Source organism: Sphaeramia orbicularis, chromosome 11 (genome assembly GCF_902148855.1).
Source record: "Sphaeramia orbicularis chromosome 11, fSphaOr1.1, whole genome shotgun sequence".
Classification (NCBI taxonomy): domain Eukaryota; kingdom Metazoa; phylum Chordata; class Actinopteri; order Kurtiformes; family Apogonidae; genus Sphaeramia; species Sphaeramia orbicularis.
In genome coordinates, this window is record NC_043967.1 from 47,597,592 (window position 1) to 47,621,373 (window position 23,782).

Here is a 23,782-nt window from a genome sequence, read left to right on the forward strand (position 1 = left end):
CTGCCTGGAGAAACCCACTCTATGGTCAGTAATAATACCAGCCCAGTTGGTTATGGCAGCTGTTTCACATGGATTTAGTGCACTTGTTACATGACAGGTAATATACCTTTAGGACCTTTAGATGTTATGCACACAATAACCTAACGTTTTACATTCACTAACATGATGGTACTACATTGGGAATAATTCAAGGAGAATTTAGAGTTCACTTTTTATAAATTTATTGTAGGCACTTTAGCAAAGCAAAGCATATACATAAATCATCAATCAATCAATCAATAATAAAATCATTAAACTGAACTTTTAAAAGTACAAATCGATATCCTGATTATTAATCCTAACTGTCCTCAATTTTCCTTACTTCAATGCAATCCCTGACATAATCCCTCGACCTACAGTTCAGTCTTTTGAGTCCTTTTGAAAATGTCCCAATTGTTGCCTTGCTTGATGTCCTCAAGGGAAGAAAAAGGAAAAACTTTTTCTTTCCGAATTTAAGAAAAATTTGAAAAAGTTCAAATTCAGAAAAATAAAAAATACAATTTGGAAGACGACCTCAGCAGCTCAGCCGAAACGGCTAAAACCGTCTTTGAAATGCCGGGTAAAAGGAAAAAGAATTAAGAAATATAAAAATCTTCTTCTTTTCCAGTTCGGCCCAAAGCAGGGAAAAACCCAACAAATTCTGGTACACAGCTTGTTCGTTGGTAAATGTCCCCGTGGAGCTGGTAAAAGTTCTCTTAAAGACAGTTCTTGTCTTTAAAGTCTTTGATCCGTTGTCACCAGAAGAAAATAGGTCTTTGCTTTCAGACCTCGATTCGTCGATGCAAAGTTACTCTTTCTGATGAACGTCCAGCATTCTTTGAGAAGTAAGATTAACTCCGAAGCCAATCTGCCATGCTCCTCTCTGGTCTCAAAAGAGCATCGCTCAGAGCTATCTTCTCTACGTTTTAAAACGTAGGGCACTCAACTTCTTAGAGCGTCTTGTACTTCTGAAATGCTATAATAGCAATTCTGTTTTTTAACCAAACTCTAGGCATTACTTCATTAACGCCTAGACAGTTGACTTCATCGATAAATGAGTCATGTCCAGATGTCTCCAGTGAAATTTCCCTTTTTTACCAGTTTTGACCAGTTTTGGGTGCAGCAAATAGCCTATTGTTTTTCTCACTTCTCTTTTTGTAATTCATCTGACTGTGCTCATACATTTTGTACAGGTCATGTCCCGAATTGGCCCCTCTCTGTCCTAGCATGGCCTCAACTTGTCTCCTCTACATACACACAGTAAACACAAATGAATCAACATTCATTTAAACATTCTTTTCTTAACTATACTTGTTGATCACTATACATATATCTAATTCAACTTAATAAATCAACTCAATCATCATGTAAGTACTACGTTATACTGGATAATATGTTTCCATTCAATGCCTATGCTGGCCGGAGGAGCCCTGACCTCGACCTAACTTGACACTAGAAAATATAGGCAAAGATGACATGTGGCTGCAAGTAATGTGCATCCACATGCTTTTTTTATTATTCTAACCCTTGATTGAATTCAAAGATTCAATTCAGATTGAATTCAGCCACATTAATACAAAATCAGAGGTTTGGAGTTCAGGTTGTGAGTGATATCACATTTCTGTTGAAAAACTAACAGCATTTTACATGTCAAGTGTTCACTCCACTTTTCACTTTCTCGTTCTTCTCATTTTGTGTCATCTTATGTAATGTACAAATACTTGGGTGAGTTATTCTGTATGTCGTTCAACGCTCGTACCAACTGCACAGATTTTTCCAGAGGTAAAACAAACCCACTGAGTACGACTGTGTCTGATATCACTTCCTACACACTATTTTAACGCTCAAATGAGTAGAACAGAACATAGTCTTCTCTGCTTCTGATCCTGCAATGCAACCAAATAATTTCAGATATGAACATTATTGTGCAACTGCTGATCAGTCTGATGCAGAATGTAAATTTGCTCATCACTGAGTGTAAATAAGGGAGTGATTTCAGACAAAGCCCACCTGTGTCCTAACAGTCCTTCAACTAAAAGCTGATCTTTTCTTCGTAAAGTGACAGCAACAACAGAGTGGCCCAGCCGCTCAGAAGGCCCAAGTTCTGCAGCAGAAACGTCAGCCAGGGTCGAGTGCTGCTGATGTGGACCATCGTAGGGAGCTGGAAGAACAGGAAGGAGGATACAGGGAATGTTTTCCATCACTCATACAGTCAGGTCAGTAAGTAAATGGATAGTGACTCAAATTTTGCCTCCGATGTGGATTTTAAGCTTTAATTGACAAAACTGCATTAACTGTTTAGGAATTACAACCCTTTTAATCATAGTTGCTCCATTTTTTTAGAGGCTGCAGTGGAATATTTACTTTACAAATTACAACTCTGGCAGATTGACACAGAAGTAAGATCACAAACAACCTCTAAAATTAATAAAATTACTTGAAATCGATAGATAAAATTAGTCAAGTAGGGCTTTAGTTATGGATAGAAAATACATACATGCATACACTATAAATCAGGGATGTCAAACATATGGCATATGAATGAACATATGAAAACCAGCTGGCCAAAGGGTCCAGTCTGGTTCATGGGATGAATTTGTGAAATGCAAAAATTAAACTGAAGGTATTAACAGTCAAGGATGTTAAAATCGTTTTAGTTCAGGGGCCACATACAGGCCAATTCAATCCCAAATGGGTCGTACCAGTAGAATACTATCCTAATAACCTATAAATAATGACAACTCCAAATTTTTCTCTTTGTTTTAGTGTAAAAGTGAAATTGTATGAAAATGTTTACATTTACAAACTATTCTTTCACAAAAAAATGTGAATAACCTGAATAAATATGAAGAACCTGAAATGACTTAAGAGAAGTGCAATTTTAACAATTTTCTGCCTGTTACGAAATTTTTTGTGTCATAATGTACATGTGTAAATGCTAAACGGAGGTGTAATACTGTTAAAATTGCATTTATTTTACTTAAATAATTTCAGGTTCATGTTTTTTCACATTTAAAAAAAAAAGATGGTTTGTAGATGTAAACATTTTCATAATATGCTTTTACTTTTTTGCTCTAATACACAAAAAGGTTTGGTATTGGTCTTACTTACAAGTTATGATATTGTTATTTTACTGATCTGACCCATTTCACGTTGCAGTGGGCTGAATGTGGCCCCTGAACTAAAATGAACTGACACCACTGCTATAAATGCAAATATAAGTAGAGTGTAAACACTTACCATATCAGCCAGGCCCACATACAGGAAGAGCCCTGCAGTGATGGCGGCGATCCACTGCTGGGTCACGAGGTCGGTGGCTACAGACAGAGCGATATAAAGGCCCACGAAAGAGGTCATAGCACTGCCGACGTTAAGCAGCAGTGCTTTCCTGATGGACACTCCACTGTGGAGCAAAATGGCAAAGTCACCTAGAAACACAACACGAGAGAGAGAGTTAACATTATTTCTACATGTTAAGAGTTATTTTTAGCATTTTAACATGAAAAAGATGATCTGCCTGAAGAGAAGAGTCTTGTTGTAGAATCACACACAGAGAATAAGGGGAGATTATAACCAAATACTTTGACTCAAGTACAAAACTTTACTTGTACATTTGGATTTTACTACATATCAGAGGTAAATATTGTGTTTTTTTATTCCAGTACATTTGTCTGATAGCTGTATAACAGTTTTTCATCTATTTCTGAGAAAGAGAGGGAGGTAGAGGGAGACAGATCATTCATTTCAAAATTTACACAACGCTTTTTTTTTTTAATCAATACACCAAGAAAAAAGACAAAACAATATTTCTGACTTAAAACACTGCTATTACCGTACTGTACTGTACCTACTGTTCTTCACTCTTTTATCTTGTATCTCAAATGTTTGATTATTATGAAAGAGGATTCTATATTCAACTCATATAGGACCAACCTCATTTTATCAAAAAACATTTAAACTCTTAAAAAAAAAAAAGCCCTGCTGGATTCACTGTAAAATGCATCATCGCAAAACTGAAAACAGGCCTGTTTTTATGAGCTTATGAAAAGTATACTTTTTAGAAGTAAGTGGTTTGTCATAAGACAGTGATGATATAAACATAGGATCTTATGGAATATTATGTGTTTCTGAAGATAATATTACTAATGTTATGTAAAGCAGTTGAAATGAGCTCATCCTCAAATATCTACAGCAGTAACATGTACATTAATGCTGCAGTAAAACCCTGGCAGGGACCATTTTTGTTTGTGTTTTTGTTTAAACCAGAAATGGTCAGTGTGTTTTTTTTTTTTTACCCAGTTCATGAGGTAGTTCATGGCAGAACACAGCTAATGACGTCGCTAAACCAGACTTCCACGACATAGAGAAGGCCGCACCCATCGCCAAACCGTCTGCAAAGTTGTGGATGCTGTCGCTGAAAGTTACCATGTAAGGCAGCAGCCGTTGTTCTGCAGACACACAAACATGTTTAGCAGAGATGTCACAGTAATTTGTGCACATCATCGAGACACCAACCACTTACAAAAGAAGAACTGAAGACAGAACTGGAATTTGTCATAAGGCTTTTAAAACGTAGCTTTTCTGCAGAAATTTAAGCAGGATAAATAAATGAGGCTTACGCTGCCAGGAGCCAACAGCAAGGGTACATCCCCGAAATCCCCCCAATCTTCTGCTATAGATAAATCTATCCACAATAATTGTTAGACAGTCGATATGAACTCAGTTTGAGCTACATCGACCTGATAGTGGCAGAATAATGGTCACGGTCCCCACAAAACTCCACCTAGTGAATGAATATGACGGCATATGAACTCTGGATGGTAACAAGAAAATGGACGCTTGTAAGACGATCAATATGAACCAAATTTTATTTCAATTAGCCTATTGTTGCTGGATTTATGCCCAAAAAACTGATTTTCACTAAAGCGCCCCCATTTGGAGGACTTACAAACTCATAGAGAAGTTGAAATCTATAGGGTTCTTCCACTAGGGGTCCACTATGTTGGTTATCAAGGGAGAAAAAAATCCAACCAAATCTGTCCTAGTTATCGCCTTGACACGAAAGATATTCAGTGGCGGGGGCTGCGCGTGGAGTAAAACCATTATATCCCCGAAATTCGATATAAAAATTGCTGAAAATAATTCCTACGAGTCCCACATATGCTGCTTCCTGTTGAATTCCATACTGTTTTTATGCACATCTATGATTCACTGGTTCTATGTTGAGATTAAAGGTAACTGATGTAATGTGTGAAGTATTTTGACCCATAACATAAACAGTAATCACTGCTGATGTCACGTCTGTTTTACTCACCTCTGCTGTATTCTTTTGGTTTTGGGAGTGGTTTTTCACTCTCCTCGTAACTGACCTGAAATGTTTGTCACATAAAAATGAACTGTTAAAACATTAGGCATCATCTCTTATCCTCTAATCAGACACAGTTTTCAACTAATTAAAAGAATTAAAAATGCACCAGACATTAATATTTAACCTCATCTTAAGTAAAGAAATGAAAATTAATGTTTAATGATTAATCATTTCAGGGAAGTAAAAGTACCAAGCATTGTTTTTTTCCAGCTTCTCAGATATAATAATTGTCTGAATTCTTGTCAGTGTTTTTGTGTGTTGGACTTTGGTTAATTAAATAAAGATTTTATGCAGGTTTTGCATTAATGAAACAGTCATTAGGTGCAGTCTTAAAACCAAAGTAACAGGAGATTTTTCAGGCAAATAGAGGCTTTAAATGGTAATAATACACACTTTCTTTAAATACATCATTATGTCTTAGCATTGGCACAAACAATATGCACATTTTTTCTTAATCTCCTGTGTTTATTAAATGTGAATCTTTCAGATGTGTACATGTGTTCTCACCAGGTCTGCTTTTGAAGCCGACATTTCCTTTTCTTTTTTTTCCTGGTGGTACATCTCTAAAACCTTCCCGTGGTCACAGTGGTGAGGCTCCGATTCCTCCTGATCACAGAAAAGTGTGTTGCGTTAGTGTAAATAGATAAAATAAAGTATTCTGACACATAATAAAGGGACAAGCACAGTTCTAAAGTAAATATCTATGCACATGCAGGTCTAAATTTAGGACAGACATGTAGATTTGTTCCTAAAGGATGATGATCCTGGATTGTTGCTTGATTATTTTAACTCATTATTAGCCTTAAATGGCTTCTGTTGCACCCAGAATGCTGTGCTCACACTGTCTGTCTGTCTGTCTCATACTGTGAAACAATTATGAAAGTTAGTCAAAGTGAATTTTAATATCACTGATCTTTTTAATATGCATTTACTGTCCCAAGTATTTTTTTTTTGGGGGGGGGGGGGGGGGGGGGGGGGGGGGGGGGATTGTAGACGATTAAATCAAATATTGTTTAATAATGTTCTTATTTAATTAAAAGGTGCAATATGTGGTAGCTCTGTTTTCTACTGCATATATGCATTTTTAAAATGACCTAAAATTCTCATTATAGTGTATAGAATATAAAGCTGTGAAGTTCAACTTAAGATGAAAATGTATTGGATTGTAGAGACATATACTGAATTTATTTCCAGCGATGTGCTGGGGGATGTATGTGATCACTAGAGGGAGCAGTGAGTCACTCTGCCAGTCTCCCATGGGGATGAAAACTAACACCACAGGCCTTTGACCAAAGCATCAGAAAGTGACCAGATGGGATGAGAACCATTAGGAAACAAGAAAAGCACTCAGAGAGTGCAGACCTCCGCTAAGGCAGATCTGCCCCCCCCCCCCCGATCACCACCTAAATTTAATTTGTTCCTTGTGCCAGTATCAACATTTCCTGAAAATGTCCTGAAAATCCATCTATAACTTTTTGAGTTATCTTGCTAACAAACACACAAAGGAAAGTGATCACAGGTAACAACTTTCAGAGTCAAAGTGACTCTTCTTCAACACTGGTGAGTTTGACTCAGGCTTATGAAGGTATAAAGTTATTGTGTGACATTATTATCTTTGCGAAGTTTGTTGATCCACTGTTCAGACTAAACTGTGACAGTTCTGACCTTGTTTGTTCGATTCCAAACAGTTCTTCAGTTACTGGCAACACAAACCATACAGAAAACAGGTGATTTGTGGTTTTACTATGGCTGTTTTCTGTCTAAAAATAGAGCTAGGCTAACAGAGCTATAATGTAAACTATCAGCTGATGCAGCGCGTGAAGATTATAAGACAGGGTTATTTTGACCGACTACAGAAATAAACAGAACTAGAACTATGAATTTTAGTTGGATGAAAACTTGACTATATCATAATACAGATGTGTGTAAACAGTGAGCCTTATACTTTATTCAGTGAGTGATATCATCTGTGGTTACACAGAGTTGTTGGTGGTTTGGTTTTCCTAAGTATGTTCTGGTGTGTTGAGTTCGTGGAACATCGGATCGTTTTCTTACCTTGCGATGGTGGTGATGATGGTGTTTATCTTTATACATGATCAGAGAGAAGATCGTCTCCATCAGGTAAAAGAAGTAGATCCCTCCCATCACCACCAGTAACTTGTAGATATAATCTGCAGATTCTCCTTCGCTGTGGTCAGAATGCTTTGAGTGGCTGCTTTCATCTCCATGTACATGTATACCTAGAAACTAAACACAACAAATGAATGAGCTCAAACAAAAACTACAAATATCACATAAGTTGTTTGTTTTAGCTTTGATATAAGTAGTGATGACAACAGAAATATATTAATCACTATGACCAGCTTTTAATTTATTACTATTTTTAAGTGTAGTCTTAACTCCAAGTTACGTACAGTTCAAGGAATTCAAATTTAGGTTTATTTGGGTACTAATTTTACACAAATCAGGTTAATAAATCTGGTATTTAATGTTGATGTCAATCAAATAATTTGTTTGCATTCGGGAATCCCTATGTCAGAATGTATTTCAAAAAGTGTTTTTGGTTCTTCTATGCGTTTTTTAAAAACTAATAAACAGAAGGCAAAAACTACAGGAAGTAAAAAAAATAAATAAAAAGCTTGCAAATTTCAGGACACTACATTTAATTCATCTAAAAAAAAAAAACACCTCATACATAAAAAAGTAACTTAAGCATATTTTGTCATTTTGTGAAAACATTCTGCCAGACGTAGACATGGTCTAAAACAGACATTCTACTGAAGGAACGCATGGACATAAAACACTTCAATGTTCCATGGACAGTTCATGAGTTTTCCAAATTAATGAATGACTGCATTTTAGTGCCTCCTTGTGGTTCATGTGTTGCCAAATAGCAAAAGGAATCATTCCAACATATAAATGATGAATTGTAACATTGTGTTTGGTGTAAAAATATGCAAAATGTTGATGGACTGATGAGCAGAAGGATGTTAAACACACTGAACCTGAAAACACACTGGTATGGAGACGAGTGTTGCAGGTTTTTTTAAATCTCTCACCATGGGCAGCAGGTGCAGTAAAGCGTCTCCAGTGAGTGAACCAACAGCCAGACTGATGCAGAACTGGATGCACAGCTGGAACAGACCAGTACAGGAGGTGCACAACAGCACCACGATGCCAAACATGGAGGTCAGTGTGATGATGATGTTGGCGATGGTTGCGTACAGATATCCTACAAACAACAGGAGGAAGAACATGAGCAGGGACTCATCAGAAAACCCAACCCAGCTGTGTGGATACACACTTACTTTGACTCTTTGTGAGTCCATCAGGTTTTAACGGTTCTGTGACTTGAGTACAGGCTCCGCTCAGTATCTGCTGGACCAGAGCAGGGCTGAGCCGAGCCATCCCAGACCGACCCAGGCCGGCGGAAGTGGACTTGTTGTCCGCCAGACCGTAGATCTGCACCAGCTCCTCAGCCGAAAAACATCCCTGGAAGAAGGAAAAGGTATAATATGTCCATTTTAACTGCAAGAACTAGATGTTTTTATTTATATATAACAGGGTTTTGTATTTTTCTTTCATTATCAGTACAAATATTTATACAAATGTAAGATATGTTAGATTAATATATCCAACCAGAAGCGTCAAAAGATCACAGAGGAAAACTGCTGTGTACAGCTGTTGCCTTAGAGGTTTGCGCTGGCTAAATATGATACTGTTCCATAAGTTACTGTCTAAATATAATATACTTAATATACATTTCTGATTAATAAAAGAGAATAATGGTTAATAATTGTTGACTGGCTGGAAAGATATCACTTGAAAGAAAATGCATTTAAAGACAATGATAATGTCATGAAATTAAACATTGAATAAATTACTGTTCATACTTTGGTCTTTTACAAATATATATTTTTTTATTTATTACTGTTTTTTAGTGCTGCTTTATATATTTTCATACTTTAGATTTCTTTAACCCTTACTTTTAACATTACTATCCTAATGCTGCTGTAACGCTGCAAATGTCCTCATTGTGGGATTAATAAGAGATTATTTTTCTTGTTTTTGTCTATTTTGTCTTTGCTTTATATGTTTTGTATTTTTAATGTGTTTGTTCTGTTTTAACTCTGCTCTTGAAGTCTATTAGAAATTAGATTAGATAGAACTTTATTAATCCCTTGGAAACTGGAAATTGAGGAAACAGTGAAGGTCTAACCAGGGACAGTTGAAAATTAACCTTGGATAGAAACTCATGTATGACATCTGTTGTGTATTTTATATAAATAATGTCTCATGCATTTGTCCCTATTAAATAAACATCTAAGTAAGTTAAGTTATTGTAGTCATTCTTGATAATAGATGTTCATACAAAGCATACATCTGCTGAAAGGCTGAATAAAATCCTTGATCATGTTCATTATACTGAAAAATAAAACTGTTCATTCTGTTCTTTCCACTTCTAACGTGTAAATTAGACTTATACTGTGTATTTCTTTCAAATATTTTTTTTGGTTTTGCTTTGCTTTGTTCTGGTGATAATTTGCTTCAGGTATTTGCTTTTGTTAGTATTTGTATTGGCTTCTTTAAATGTTTTATTTCAGACATGTATTAATATTTATTCCTTTATAGGCACAATGAGTTACTTATGAGTGTTTTTGTAATGCAAATAAACTTTCCCGTATAAGCTCGGTTAATTATACTGAAATGCATTTTGCACTGGTGAGTTCTTTATGGTTTATTTGCAGTTATGATCACATTTTTTAAGCTGTATCTTTAAAAGCACAGCACTGGATGAGAACTTGAAAGAATCCTGGACACTTTAACAGTCCATCGGTGAATTCTGATGACTTAGCTTTGGATAAATTCTTGAAAGTACATGATTTGGTCTCAAATTGAAACACTTTGATTGGACCACTGTGTATCTGCGCTGGGTGTTGTTCTTACCTGGTCCCAAGTGGTGTTGGTGTGGTGCGTCTCATGTTTCTGGCTGCTCCTGTGATCATGACCAGCGTGTTCGTCTTCCTCGTGTTCATGTCCATGTTCGTGTTCATCCTGAGGGTTTGGTCCCAGGTTCAGACTCCTCATAAGTACCTTTAAGTCTATGTAAAACACACAAAATACGTATTAACCCGTTAAACCTTGATCCATTTGTTTCCAGGGGGAATCATTTTAATGTAACACAACAATGGATTAGCCAGTAGCAGAAGTTTTATTCATATAAAACCAAGTTGTGGTTAGAAAACAGCAAAGGTTTGTAAAAATTCATGAGCATCACTTCATAGTCACCTTTAGTTTTACTCTGTCTCATTCAGTGAGTTTTATCAGTAGAGAAATACTAATACTGTTGGATCTGCTTGGTGTTAGCTTAGCACTGCAAACTGTGTCTGTTTTATTAAATTATTCATGACACGCTGATTTAAGACTGTTAGCTTGTTTTAAATATTTGCCCACTTAAGTGCTTGTTTTATTTGTGTTCTGTTTTCCAACAATTGGTTTTTGCGAACTTTAAGCTGATGTTTTTCTGGTTGCGTGGTTGTATAACGCTATTGCTGCAATCGTGCAGTGACCCTTTGTACCGACGTCACAGTTATCACGTGACTGGGGGATGCAGTGCCATGGTGGACGGCAAAAGCAACACAACAAACGAATGAGCGAAGGATTATGGCTACCAGCACTGAAAATGAAGTTTTGGAGTTGTCCTGCAAAGTGACTAACCTTACTGGACGGCACAAAGAACGCTATTTGGAGAAGCTAGCGATAGCAGGGCTAGCTACCGACACATGCCTTCTCCCTCTTGATGTGTTTACGGATCTAGCCAAATTCTCCAGTCTATGGGAGTTCAAAGCACACGATCTGTATCATTATGTTATAAATGCAGTGTCCCCATACACAGGTGCTGATCTAAAAGCAGACTAAAGTCTGGATGATACCAGTTCTTAGTCTCAGGTTAGATTACCGAGTCGCTGTACTGCGCTCACGGCAGAGGAATGTATCTCATAATGATAACGGAAAGATACAGCTAATGTTAGCTAGCTAGCTGTGTATGTTTTTAACACATTTCCCCTAGCATGCCATCAAAACTCAAATAGACTGTAACCAAAAGTAGCTCTAATTAACATTGTGTAATAATGTTAGTGTCTGTCATAAGTAGCCTACAGTATTAGCTTTGTTGTTGAAGTGGCTGCCTTCCTATCTACACACAGTAATATGTAAAGTTCCACTACTGTAACATATGGCACAGCATAATGACAATAACTGTAGAACATACAACAGTGTAGCTGTTTTGTTTTGTTTTTTAAAGGCAACCACTACAACAGAGCCAATATTGAATGCTACTTATTCCAGCCACTGGAACATAGTGGCTCATAGTAGTTAAACCAGTGTAGCCACCTAGCTAGCATTTGGTGGAGCTAATGTGCTATGGACACAAACAGTCTGCTCTATCTGTAATATCAGATCCAGGCTCTGTCTGTAACCCAGCGGAAACCATGGGTGTCTTTGAAGAAGGATGGAACTGTTGTATGCGACCACCGTACGTTTAAAGCGGGGTTATAATTGAACAAACACGAGAACGTTCAGATCAAATTCGATATTAGCCGTTTCGCCGTCCAGTGTGCAGTCCGGCACTTCCGCCGTCCGTCATGGCGTTCGTTTGCGGCACGAACAGAGCTGTAATATTTATGAGGCAGGACGACCATCAGGTTGAAACACACTCATTTACTCAGAGCCACCCCCATTACAGTACAACAACAATGTAGAACCTCCCCTTAGCTTACGGACATTCCTATGACGTATCTGTTACGGGTGCCCAAAGGCATAGTCTTAAATACATCACATCTCCCTTTTTAACAAGTTTTGGGTTTTTTTTATTATTAATTTTTAAGAACTAAACATTTCAAGGCAACTGTGTCTCTAAATAACCACTTATACTCAAGAGACGTTAATATTATCTGATAGCAACTACATTACTCTCTGTATCCAGCAGGTAATTTAACAACTCTGCCTGACCTGGTCTTATAAGAGAGAGTATCAGACCTGTCACTGAAAGTCTGCGTGTCCTGTGCATTGACTTGTTCCAATAAACCTTTTTTTTCAGTTTTGATCCTCTCTGAATCATTATTTTGTGCTTGAGTGTCCATTTCAATGTTAGTGTCCAGTCCAGTTTTTGTAGAAAATGTTGTCTCCTCTGTTTTACTCAGGCGTTTACGATTCCTCCTGTAGACTCGTCCATCCGGTGTGCAAACCACAAATGAAAGTGGCAGCTTATGTTTGTGCAGGACCACTGCCGGCTGCCATCTGTCTTCTCTTTGCATCCTGACATTTTCTCCCTCATGCAACTCTGGCAGTGTCTTTGTTTGTCAAAGTACAGCTTCTGTTTCATCTGCTTTTCTTTCAGCTGTTGATGAACTTTGTCCGATCCAGTTGGGGTGAGCAGTGACACTACCGTTGGCAACTTTGTCTTGAGCCTTCGACCCATGAGTAACTGTGCTGGTGAAAGTCCTACATTTCCCAGGGGTATATTTCGGTACTCCAAAAGGGAAATATAGGGGTTGCTGTTGCTGCACTCGGCCTTCTTTAAGAGATTTTTGATAGTCTGTACAGCTCTTTCAACTTGTCCGTTGGATTGAGTATGTGTGGGGCTGGATGTTATGTGTTTGAATTCCCAGCTTTCCGCAAACTCTTTGAACTCAGCACTGGCATACTGAGGTCCATTATCAGAAATGACCACATCCAGTATGCCATGTCTGGCAAACATTGATTTCATGGCCACTATGACACTGCAACTATTAGTTTCCTTTAGTTTCATGAGTTCTGGATACTTTGAAAAGTAGTCCACACAAAGTAAATACTCAGATCCATTGTAGTGAAAGAGATCTGTTCCTACTTTTTTCCATGGCCTGTTTGGTATTGGATGAGAAAGTAGTGGTTCTCTTGAATTGCTGTTTCTGTACTCGTTGCAAACAGCACACTGTAACACCATTTCCTCAATGTGCTTTGATATGTTTGGCCAATACAAAATATCTCTGGCCCTTTCCTTACATTTAACTATTCCTAAGTGTGCTTCATGGATTTTCTCCAGCATTTCCTGTCTTAGCTGAGTTGGGACAATGATCTTTGCTCCTTTGAACATAAGTCCAGATGTGTAAGAGACCTCATCTCTGAATGTCCAATATGGTAACATGTGCTTTTGTACAGCATGTCTTTCATTTGGCCATCCTTTTAGTGTCATGTCCCTCAGTAACTGCATTTCAGCGTCCTCTGCTGTAGCTTTTTGGAACTTGAGCAGTTTTTCCTCCGACAATGGTAACTGCAGTGTAACAAGACTGACCTCCAATTCTTTCTCCAGTAACTCCTCTTTTTGTTCTTTGAGACTAGCTCTGCTCAAAGCGTCTGCAATGTAAAATTCTTTTCCTGGTTTATACATCACTCTTAGGTTGTACCTTTGAAGTCTGAGAAGCATTCTTTGTAGTCTCATTGGAGCTTGGTGGAGTGACTTTTTGAAGATGCTCTCCAATGGCTTATGGTCACTTTCCACTTGGATGTCTTTTCCATAAACATACTGATGAAATTTTTCACATCCGTATACAATAGCAAGTAGCTCTTTTTCAATCTGAGCATATCTTTGCTGACAATCAGTGAGCGTTCTAGATCCATATGCTACAGGCTGTCCATCCTGAAGCAGGACTGCTCCTATTCCTTCTGAGCTCGCGTCGACTGAGTGTGACTGGTTTATTGACGTCAAAGTACTTGAGTGTTGGAGCACTAGTGACGAGTTGCTTGAGTTTCTCAAAACTCTTTTCTTGTAATTCTTTCCAGTGCCACTTCACATTTGCTTCCAGTAGCTTTCTCAGGGGTGCACTGATTTCCGACAGATTTGATATAAACTTGGCCAGGTACCGAATCATTCCTAAAAACCTCAACAGTTCTTGTTTGTCCTGTGGTGGAGGTAGCTGTGTCACCGCTCTCACTTTTTCTTCATCTGGTCTCAAGCCATTGTCTGTAAGTGTGTGTCCAATGTACTTAATTTCATTTGTTCTGATGAAACACTTGTTTTTGTTCAGTTTCAAGTTGTACTCTTGCTCTGTTCAATAGCTTTTCCAGTCTGTGATTGTGCTCATCTTTAGAGTCTCCCCATACCAGTAAATCATCGATAATGTTAACACCATCTAGATCCTCAATCATCTAGGCAATGGCTCTCTGGAACACCTCTGATGCTGATGAGATACCAAAGGATAACCTGAGGAACCTGTATCTTCCGATAGGGGTATTAAATGTACAGAGCTTGGAACTTTCCTCATCAAGTGTGATTTGCCAAAAACCCTGATTAGCATCTAGCGCTGAAAAATATTTGGCATTTGGTATACGGGAAACCACTTCTTCAGCTGAGTAATGGGTAGTGTTAACGTTTTATTGCTTGGTTCAGGTCTTTAGGGTCCATGCAGATACGCATTTTCTTTGGCGAAACCACAGTCACCATACTATTGACCCACTCTGTTGGCTCTGTTTGCCTTTTTATCACTCCCATACCCTCCATGCAGTGTAATTCTTGCACTACTCTGTCTCTCAGTGCAACAGGTATCTTTCTGGGAGCATGCACTACAGGTGTGACTGTGTGGTCTATTTGTATGTGATGTACACCAGGTAAGCAACCCAGTCCTTCAAAAAGATCTTCATAACTTTTCAGAATGTCATGCTCTTTAGTTACTTCATACAGTCTTTTAATTAAACCTAGATTTAAGCAGGTAGAACCTCCCAGGATAGTAGTGACATCCTCTTGTGTTATTTCAAACTCAATGTTGTGCTTTTGGCCTTTATACTCACAAGTTAGCGTTTTCATACCCAATGCTGCCACCTTGTGACTGAGGTAGGGAACAAGCTTTGTTTCACTTGCTTTGAGTTTCCCATTGACTCCAAGTTCATTTAGCGTCTTATTTAGCATTGCGTTACAATCTGCTCCTGTATCCAGCCTGACTGTCTCTACTTTTCCTTTTATTTTAAACTTTTCAGTCCACATGTCTTTTGCTTCGTTTGACTCCGATGACTCCATTCTTGCAACTTGTTTAGTTTCATCCATTCCGACTGTACCAAGGAACATTTCATTTTCATATTCACTTTGTTCTACTGCATGGACTTTCTTTCCATACTGCCTCCGCTGGTCCTGGGATCTGCACATCTTTGCAAAATGATTCTTTTTACGACACGCATTGCATGTTTGACCAAATGCTGGGCAGCTTTTTCCATGGTACAGTCCGCATCTGTTGCAAACAGCCTCTTTTGGCTCCGCTTTTCCTGTTTTTGATGTACTTTTTGTCTCTTTGGTTCTGACTGTTCTGAGTTTGTGTACTTCTACTACTTCAGTAAGCGCTTTCACTTGACTTGACGTGATGTCGCTTGCACAGCATATATCAATAACTTTGTCTAATGTCAGATCTGCTTCTCGTAGCAGCCTGCCGCTGACTTGATCATTAAGAATGCTGCATACGATTCTGTCTCTTATCAGAGAATCGTGTAGATGTCCGAAGTCACGGTCTTTGGCTTTGTTTTTTAAATCTGTCACATATGCATCGATGCTTTCAGCTTGTTTTTGGGCTCTCGTGAAAAACGTGTCGAATGTATGGTAAGTTCTTTCTTGGTTCACAAAAATCTTGAAACCTTTTCTTCAGTACGTCAATTTTATCTTTTTCGTCCTCAGTAAAGTGAAACGTGTTGCACACTTTTATTGCCTCTTCTCCTGCCACATGAAGAAATGTAGCGCACTGTACCTTTTCAGACTTCTCGGCTATGCTGCTAGCCGTACAGAACAGTTCAAAGTGTTGCAGCCAGTTTTTCCAATTCACCGTGAGATTGCCTTGCAAACTTAAGTTCTGCGGTGGTTGAAACTGTGGCATCTTTGTCCAGGTTGTCTTCTGACACCATGTAATATTTATGAGGCCACATGACCATCAGCTACTTCTTGTTGTGACTACTAATTAATTAGACACACCTGGATTAATCAGTGTGTCCAATAATGAAAGACAGGAAATAAAGGACCCACCTGAAGTTCAGGAAGTAGTGGGGCTGTGCATAGAGTCCATTATGACTTATCATGGGGATTTTTTTTTTTTTTCAGTGGCGGAAACGGGCTTCCTATGTATGGAATAATTATAAGATAATTCATAATTATGGTATAAAAAGTCAAAATTATGTTAAGAAGCTGGATTTAAGAGGCTACAAAAACAATCTGTTGTAGAGTTTGATACGTCATTAACCTCCGACAGTGAAGTTCTCCGAGTCCAGATGGTCCAGGATGAAGTCCAGGAAGAACGACTCCTCCGGCAGCGATGAGCTCTCAAAGCACTGACCCTTTAAGACGTGGAAAAGGACGCGTCCCAGAACTGCACCGACCTCTTGACCCTGGTGTCCGGAGGTGGTGTTGACCGCTGCCATGACGTCACCGGCTCCTAGACAGCCCTGGTTACCATGGCGACAAGGAAGCAGATGCACAGACACAGAGGTCACAACAAAAATACATACATTAAAACAATTCAAACTAAACACATAATTACTGCATTTAATTATAAACAGAATGCTTTAATGTTAATATCCACATTTCAAAAACAGCTTGATGTCTTGTAATATTTTTTTGTGTAATTCAATTTGTATATTTACTCAAAAAAAAAAAAAAAAAAAAAAAGTTGAAACGATTCTCCACAGTCTTCATGTAAGAATGTACTACTTTTACATTTATTGGAAATAATGATAGAATTTTCCCTATTTTATGTACAAACATATTTAATTCTATGTGTTTTTATTTTAACTGGATTAACTGGAACTGATTTGTGATTTATTTTTAATGGTTCCATTTTATTCAAATACTTTCCAGTGTTTTTAACATTACTAAAATTCTCATTGTACTTAATTTACTTATAATTTATGTTTTATTTATGGGTGACACTGAAATTCTAGGTTAACACAGTTACAAAAGTCTAAAATAAGAAAGATAAACATTTTCAGTGATGACTGATGTTTAGTTTCACCCATAAAGTTTCCAGAAACAGATTCATTTTAAGATAATGATAACATCCATTAATCCTTGGTTAATGACATGAAAAATACTGTTAAAAATGTAGACTTTTCTTTCTATACATTTTGGTTCATGTGTTAAGGTTCCATCCAGAACCCTGCAGTTCTATGAGGGTCAGAACCTTCTATGAGTATTTACAAGAGTGAAACTGACCACAAAAAAATAACAAAGATAAAAAACATAGATTGTTATTTCTTGGTTGATTGTTACATTTCAGATCCAATTATTTTCTTTCACCTTCACAAGAAAAAATACTGAAATATGGATATTTCAATGTTTTTTTTAGACTGAAATGTGACTCAAACTAAGCAAAGTAACTTATGAACAATATGTTCAGGTTAAATTAACTTCAGTTACAGTTTCAATAAAGTATTTTTAAATCATCATGACTGTTATGTTCATGACTAAAGTAAAGTAGGACATGATATTGTGTTATAGTCGACACTTTTCCCTCCATAAACGCATTGAGTTTAAACCTAAAAATATACTTCTCTTAATCTATGAAACATAATGACAATGTGTCTTTATTGTGTTTTGAGATTTATATAAACTCTATGGAGTGAAATAAAAGCTGAACTTGTCCACTAATGCCAGTCCTCTAACAGAAAATACACAAAATAAACAGTGCAATGTATCTGAACTGATCGGCTCTTACATAACCTTTGTAATAAGGCATATTTTCTTAAATATTTTGTTAATTTTATTGATAATTTTGTTCATTTTCTCCATTTTGTTGAATATTTTGATAATTTTGTTGAAAATTTTGTTCATTTTGTTGGATATTTTGGTCACTTTGTTGCTTCTCAACTCAAAATGTCTACTTGGAGGGCCAATAATAGCAAAAAAGTAAAAAAAAAAAAAAAAAAAAAGGAAACATAATTGTCTATAGTTCCTGATTTATTGCTGGATCACTTTTTTATTTATTTATTTATTTATTTATTTATTTATTTATTTATTTATTTATGTGATATTCATTACTTTGACTTGGATGCTCAGTTCACTAGTTATCCAGTTTCTAGTACTGTCAAAAAAAAAGAAAAGGTCATTCATGACAGTGTTGATTATTTTTCCAGGTGACATCAGCCAGTAAACTGGTTTTTGGCTTTTTCTTCTCATAAACTATAATTATTAATTCCTTTAAAAGTCTGTTATCAGTTGACTTCTTGTATGTTTTTAATATAATTAAACCTGACTTACTTCACTCTCCAGAGGGTCGTAGTGTTCATTTTTGTCTAGTCTTTTGTCAAGTCTATAATCCTTCCTCTTGTATGTTTTTAGTATAAATAAACCTGATGTACTTCACTGTCCAGAGGATGGTATTGTTCATTTTTGTCCATTTTGTTGCATATTTTCTTAATTTTGTTGATTATTTTGTTAATTTTGTTGATAATTTGATTCATTTAGCTGTAAAAGAAAATAGGTGATTTAGGGAACAGTTGTTTTTTTCCCCAGGTGATATTTCTTCTACTGTATGTATTTAATCCTTTAAAAATCTATAGACATACTTCTGTGTCCAGAGGGTGGTAGTGCTCCTCCAGGTCATGGAGCAGCATCTCTAATCCATGAATGTCGATGTTCTCATGTTCATGGCCGTGGCTCTGTTGGTTTTCTTCCTGATGTTCATGACGAGTTAATTTGTGGAGGAAGAGTTCGGTTTCTTCTCCCCATCGTCCCTGACGTATCATTGAACAAACCAGAGCAGGAGATGTCAGGAACAGGACGCCACCGCCAGCGATGACGCTGAACTGGGATGCACTGATGGTTCCATCTGACTGACTTCTACCTCCAGTGTTGACAGAGCGGTTGTTGATTAGCTGGTCAACAGCCTCCGTCAGGTCACACTGGACAAAAACACAACAGAGGAAACAAAAACAAGTAAGAATGTGAGAGAATAACTACAGGCCTCCGTTTGATAGTACTCCAAACACCCTCTATGGCACGGTGGTGCCCTTAGGCAACAAACCACTATTTTGATCCACACACTGCCCCTTTAATTATTTTAAGTAAAACATCACATGAAAAGTTTGATAAGTTTGTGACCCATGGAATCTGAAGGTGGTGTGGGTTTGACCTTTCATCTGTGGGTGGAACAGTCCTTTTTGGGACCACAGCTGGTTTGGACACACTGCTAGCAGAAGGTAAGACAAATTTCACTTTTTATTATGTTTAAATTTAAACAACTTTATATAAATAATATTTGTGATTTGAACAAATATGTGAGGAAGCATATTTGAGTAAAGACACTTTTGGTCTTTATTGGTTATGTTTTCATAGGGGTTTGTCTGTTTGTTAGCAAGATAACTCAAAAAGTTATGGACAGATTTTCTTGAAATTTTCAGGAAATGTTGATACTGGCACAAGGAACAAATGATTAAATTTTGGTGGTGTGTGTGCGCGTGCATGCGTGCATGCATCAGTGGATGAAGAGAAGCGACCTATTCTAACATTATGCTTCCTGGTTTCTTTTGAAAACAGATGACCTGTCTGACAACAATGAGTCTGTGGATGAAGAGGAACATGCAGACGATGCAGCAGTGGTACCACAGGCTGATGTTCCACTTTATGAACATGACCATGGTGACTGACTGGCTGTTCTACAAGAGAGACTGCAGCAGCGATGGGAAGAGAAAAGACGAAGAGATGGAGCTTTATACGTTCAAGTCATATCGCAGAAAAAGCAAAACAGGCAAAAATCTGGAACGTAGGAGAGACTGTTCCAGTTCCACAGCTGCTGTAGAGTATGAAGAAAAGAGAAGACGATGCACTCCACCCATTCCTGTCCATGATGTGCATTTGGACACCACAGCCCAAAGGGAGATGGAAGGTACCAGGATGCAAAGGTACCCCTAAAGCCAAGTATCGAAAATGTGATGTCCATGTTTCAGATCTACCAACAACTGCTTTCGGAGGTTCCATACAGAATAATAAACTAACAGGAGAAACACTGATTCAATCAGTACCACACAAGAACACACACACTGAAGCTAATTTCTAACCCACTGATTAATAAACCATTTGCGGCTGATGTTTGTTGAAATAAAATGTGCTGAAATTGTTGGTGCTGCTGTATTTATAGCTTATTCCTCATCCCACTTAATATATACAGCTTTGGAAAAAATTCAGAGACACCTGCATTTGTCTGTGAAATCAGCCTGTCTGCAAGTATGTTTAATTCCAACACAAGCACACCTTATTCTACCGAATAAACACCTGAGCCATGCCTTATTTAAGAAGAAGTATAAACACCACTACTGCAGCCATCACTATCTCCTTACAACAGGCAAAAACAATGCTGTTGGTACTGAGAAAGTAATTGGAATCAAAAATAACTATTAAAAACTACCGGATTTCTGCTCTGACAGTGTTCCCAAACTCTGAGGACTGGTTTTTCTATCAGGACAATGCTCCTGGCCTCAGCTAGTTCAATAAAGGTGTGGATGACAGACCACCAGATGAAGATCAGACCTGGTTTTTTGTTTTGTTTTTTTTTTTATTTGATGATCATCAGGGACCCCCAAGCTCCCAAAAACTAGGGTGATTTTTTTTTTCCTTCCAAAAATAAAAATTCATGCCATAGAGGCTTAAACTCAACATAACTAAAGCCAAAACTGACTTAGATTAATGTTTATAAAAGAGCTGGACCAGATCAAATAAGTAATTCATCAGTTTTCAACTATTAAATGAATCCCAACCACTTCAATAATCTCATCAGTTCAAGTAAAACGAGTCAAAAAAATTTCTCATTGAAGCTCAGAGGTTTTTATATCATTTATAAATCTGCAGATCTTCACTAAAATTTAATAATCTACAAATTATTGATTATCAAAATTAAGAAAAATATAAAACACTGTCAGTCTAAAGGGTATGATCAGCTGCTTATTGTGTTACTGTCTGTTTTCTTGAATATTCTGTTCACTTTCATTAATTTTCTTGATTATTTTGTTCATTTTCTTGACAGTTTTGGTCTTTGTCATTCATTTTGTTGATGGTTTTCTATATTCACTTGGTTGTTTTTCAAAATTTTGTCTAACATTTTATTCATGTTTTTCCCCATTTTCTTGATAGTTTTATGACTTTTTTTTTTCATTTTGCTGTAAATGTTACTTTTCTAATTTATTCATTTTCTTGATATTTTAGTCATTCTTCTTCAGTTTCTTGATTATTTTATTCCATTTTGTTCGCTGTGATTCATTTTGCTGATTTTTTCTTCATTTTATGGATTATTTTACTAAATTATCTTGTTTGATTTGTTCATTTTTTTAAATAAATATTTAGTTCATTCTTCATTTTCATGATAGTTTTGTTCATTCATTAAAATCTACCACTTATTTTGTTGAAACCCTGAACACAATGACCTTTAGGTTCTGGACCAAACTAGACATTTAAGGACGTCATCTTGTTTGTCCTTTTTTTTACATCTCACAAAGCAAAACATATCCATTTAGATTATTATTGAGAAAATATTGAACAGATTCATCAACAAGGACTGACATCAGTTACAGCCTTATTAACGTCCAAATTGAAAACCCAAATTTATTTACAAATAATTTACAATTACATTAGAAAATAAGGAAAATCCAGACCAAAGCCATTCTGTCAAATGCTTTTCCTGTAACAAGTATTTTTGTTCATTTCATTATTTTGTGGATTATTTATCTCTCAGTTTTGGTCTAGAGTCAGATTCACCGTAGAACATTTTAGTTATTGAATAATGTTAAACTGACCCTTTAAACTGTTAAAACTGGAACTAAAAGCTGTAAATTCACAAGGTCAAGTTTTATATACTCAGTGACATTTTAAACATTTTACTGTGGGTCAAATGGGTTTTATTATTTTATTGAACTTGACTACTTTTACTGCCAACACATACATTGTCTGCCAGTTTTCATGCATAAACTTGAAAGCCTGTCAGTGATACAAAGGCCAGTTTACCCCATTGTGTAATACAGTAATAACATGATGATCAGTTCGGTTCATCATTATATAACACAATCTTATAGTGAATAGAATGAATAGTTGTGTTAATATTTTGTATTGACTTAATGAATGGTTAAAAACATTGATTTTGGAGCTGGGTTAAACATTCAGATGTATGTGGTTATATAGTAAACAGAATCTCTATACTTGGAAATATTGTGAAGGTCCAGCTGTGCATAAATGTTACCATGAGTTTTAATTGTATTTTTGTTGTTTTTATTCACTCCTCTCCCTGTTTTTGTATCAATATATTCTGGAGATCTGGGGGAAAAAAAAAAAGAGAGAGAGAGATCCAGAAAAAAAGTGTGTCGACTTATTCTAATGAAGGACTAGGCAACTTAATGAATTAATCCAGTTGAGTTTTTAATTTATTGAAACTGTAAAAAAAAAAAAAAAAAGTCTCAATAGCAAAACTGACCTTATAGCTTCTCTCAGAGACTTTTTTACTCAAAAATTGTCCAAAATGCAGCATGTTTATGGTCATTATGAACATGTTTCTCCAATCTGTCCCAACCACTAACATTTAATTTGTTTTGAATACAGTGCGGATTTTTTTTTTTTTTTTTTTTTTTTTTGGTTATGGCTGTTTATTGGAATTGCACATCTCAAATGCATAATTTGGTAAAGAAATCTACTTTAGAACCATATTTTGTCTTGAGTTTATGTAGCCAGAAAAGGGTATAAAATGTCATGATTTGTACATAACATTACAAACTCAAGATCTCTCAGTTGTGTTTTTGGAGAATCACGAGTTTGGTGCGTAACAGGTGCGTAAAATCCATTCCTTCAAATAAAACCCAACCACTACTGCAGCTGTGGATATTAATGAGGTTTTAGCCTACTTTGATTAATTGTCTATTCAGTGAGGGTATTACCTGGAAACATTATTATTATTTTGTAAATTCCAGGTCTGTGGAGGGTGATATTCTTAATGATATTCAGCTTTTCCTCCTGTGACTAAAAAGGTTTTGTTGAGCAGATATATTTTACACTCTAAATGCAGTACATCTTTTTTTCTTAAGCTGATAAATGTGCATTTATCAGTGTGATCGCAGGGTCAGGTTGTTAATAACTCTTGGACCTCGACCCGTTCCCAAAGCTCGGGTGCGTTTGTTAAGACGCGGCCCGACACTAATAAAACTTACCTTTTCACACGACACTTCACCGCATTGCACACGTTTCTCCAGTGTATTAAAAAGGGAGCGGAGCGAGTCCCGGGTCAGAAAGTCCTGTCCCGGAGACACGATGCTGATCACGTCCCTGTAGACCTGATCCAGGACTGGAGACCCTGACGCAGAACCGAACCGACCCCAGATGAAAAAAGCAGAGAGAAGAAGAGCAGAGGGAACCAT

General features: G+C 36.9%; 1 protein-coding gene across 1 annotated transcript; it reads right to left on the reverse strand.

Annotated features, from left to right (window-relative positions):
• Positions 1-1,477: 1,477 nt before the first annotated feature.
• On the reverse strand, positions 1,478-23,782 carry slc39a4 (solute carrier family 39 member 4). The gene is made up of 12 exons (XM_030147019.1): positions 23,576-23,782; positions 18,959-19,294; positions 16,639-16,840; positions 10,334-10,488; positions 8,695-8,878; positions 8,446-8,618; positions 7,442-7,633; positions 5,894-5,992; positions 5,333-5,387; positions 4,314-4,466; positions 3,259-3,446; positions 1,478-2,179 (listed from the first exon to the last, which is right to left on the reverse strand). The coding sequence occupies exons 1-12, from the start codon at positions 23,780-23,782 to the stop codon at positions 2,051-2,053; spliced, it is 2,073 nt and encodes a 690-aa protein (XP_030002879.1). The 3' UTR covers positions 1,478-2,050.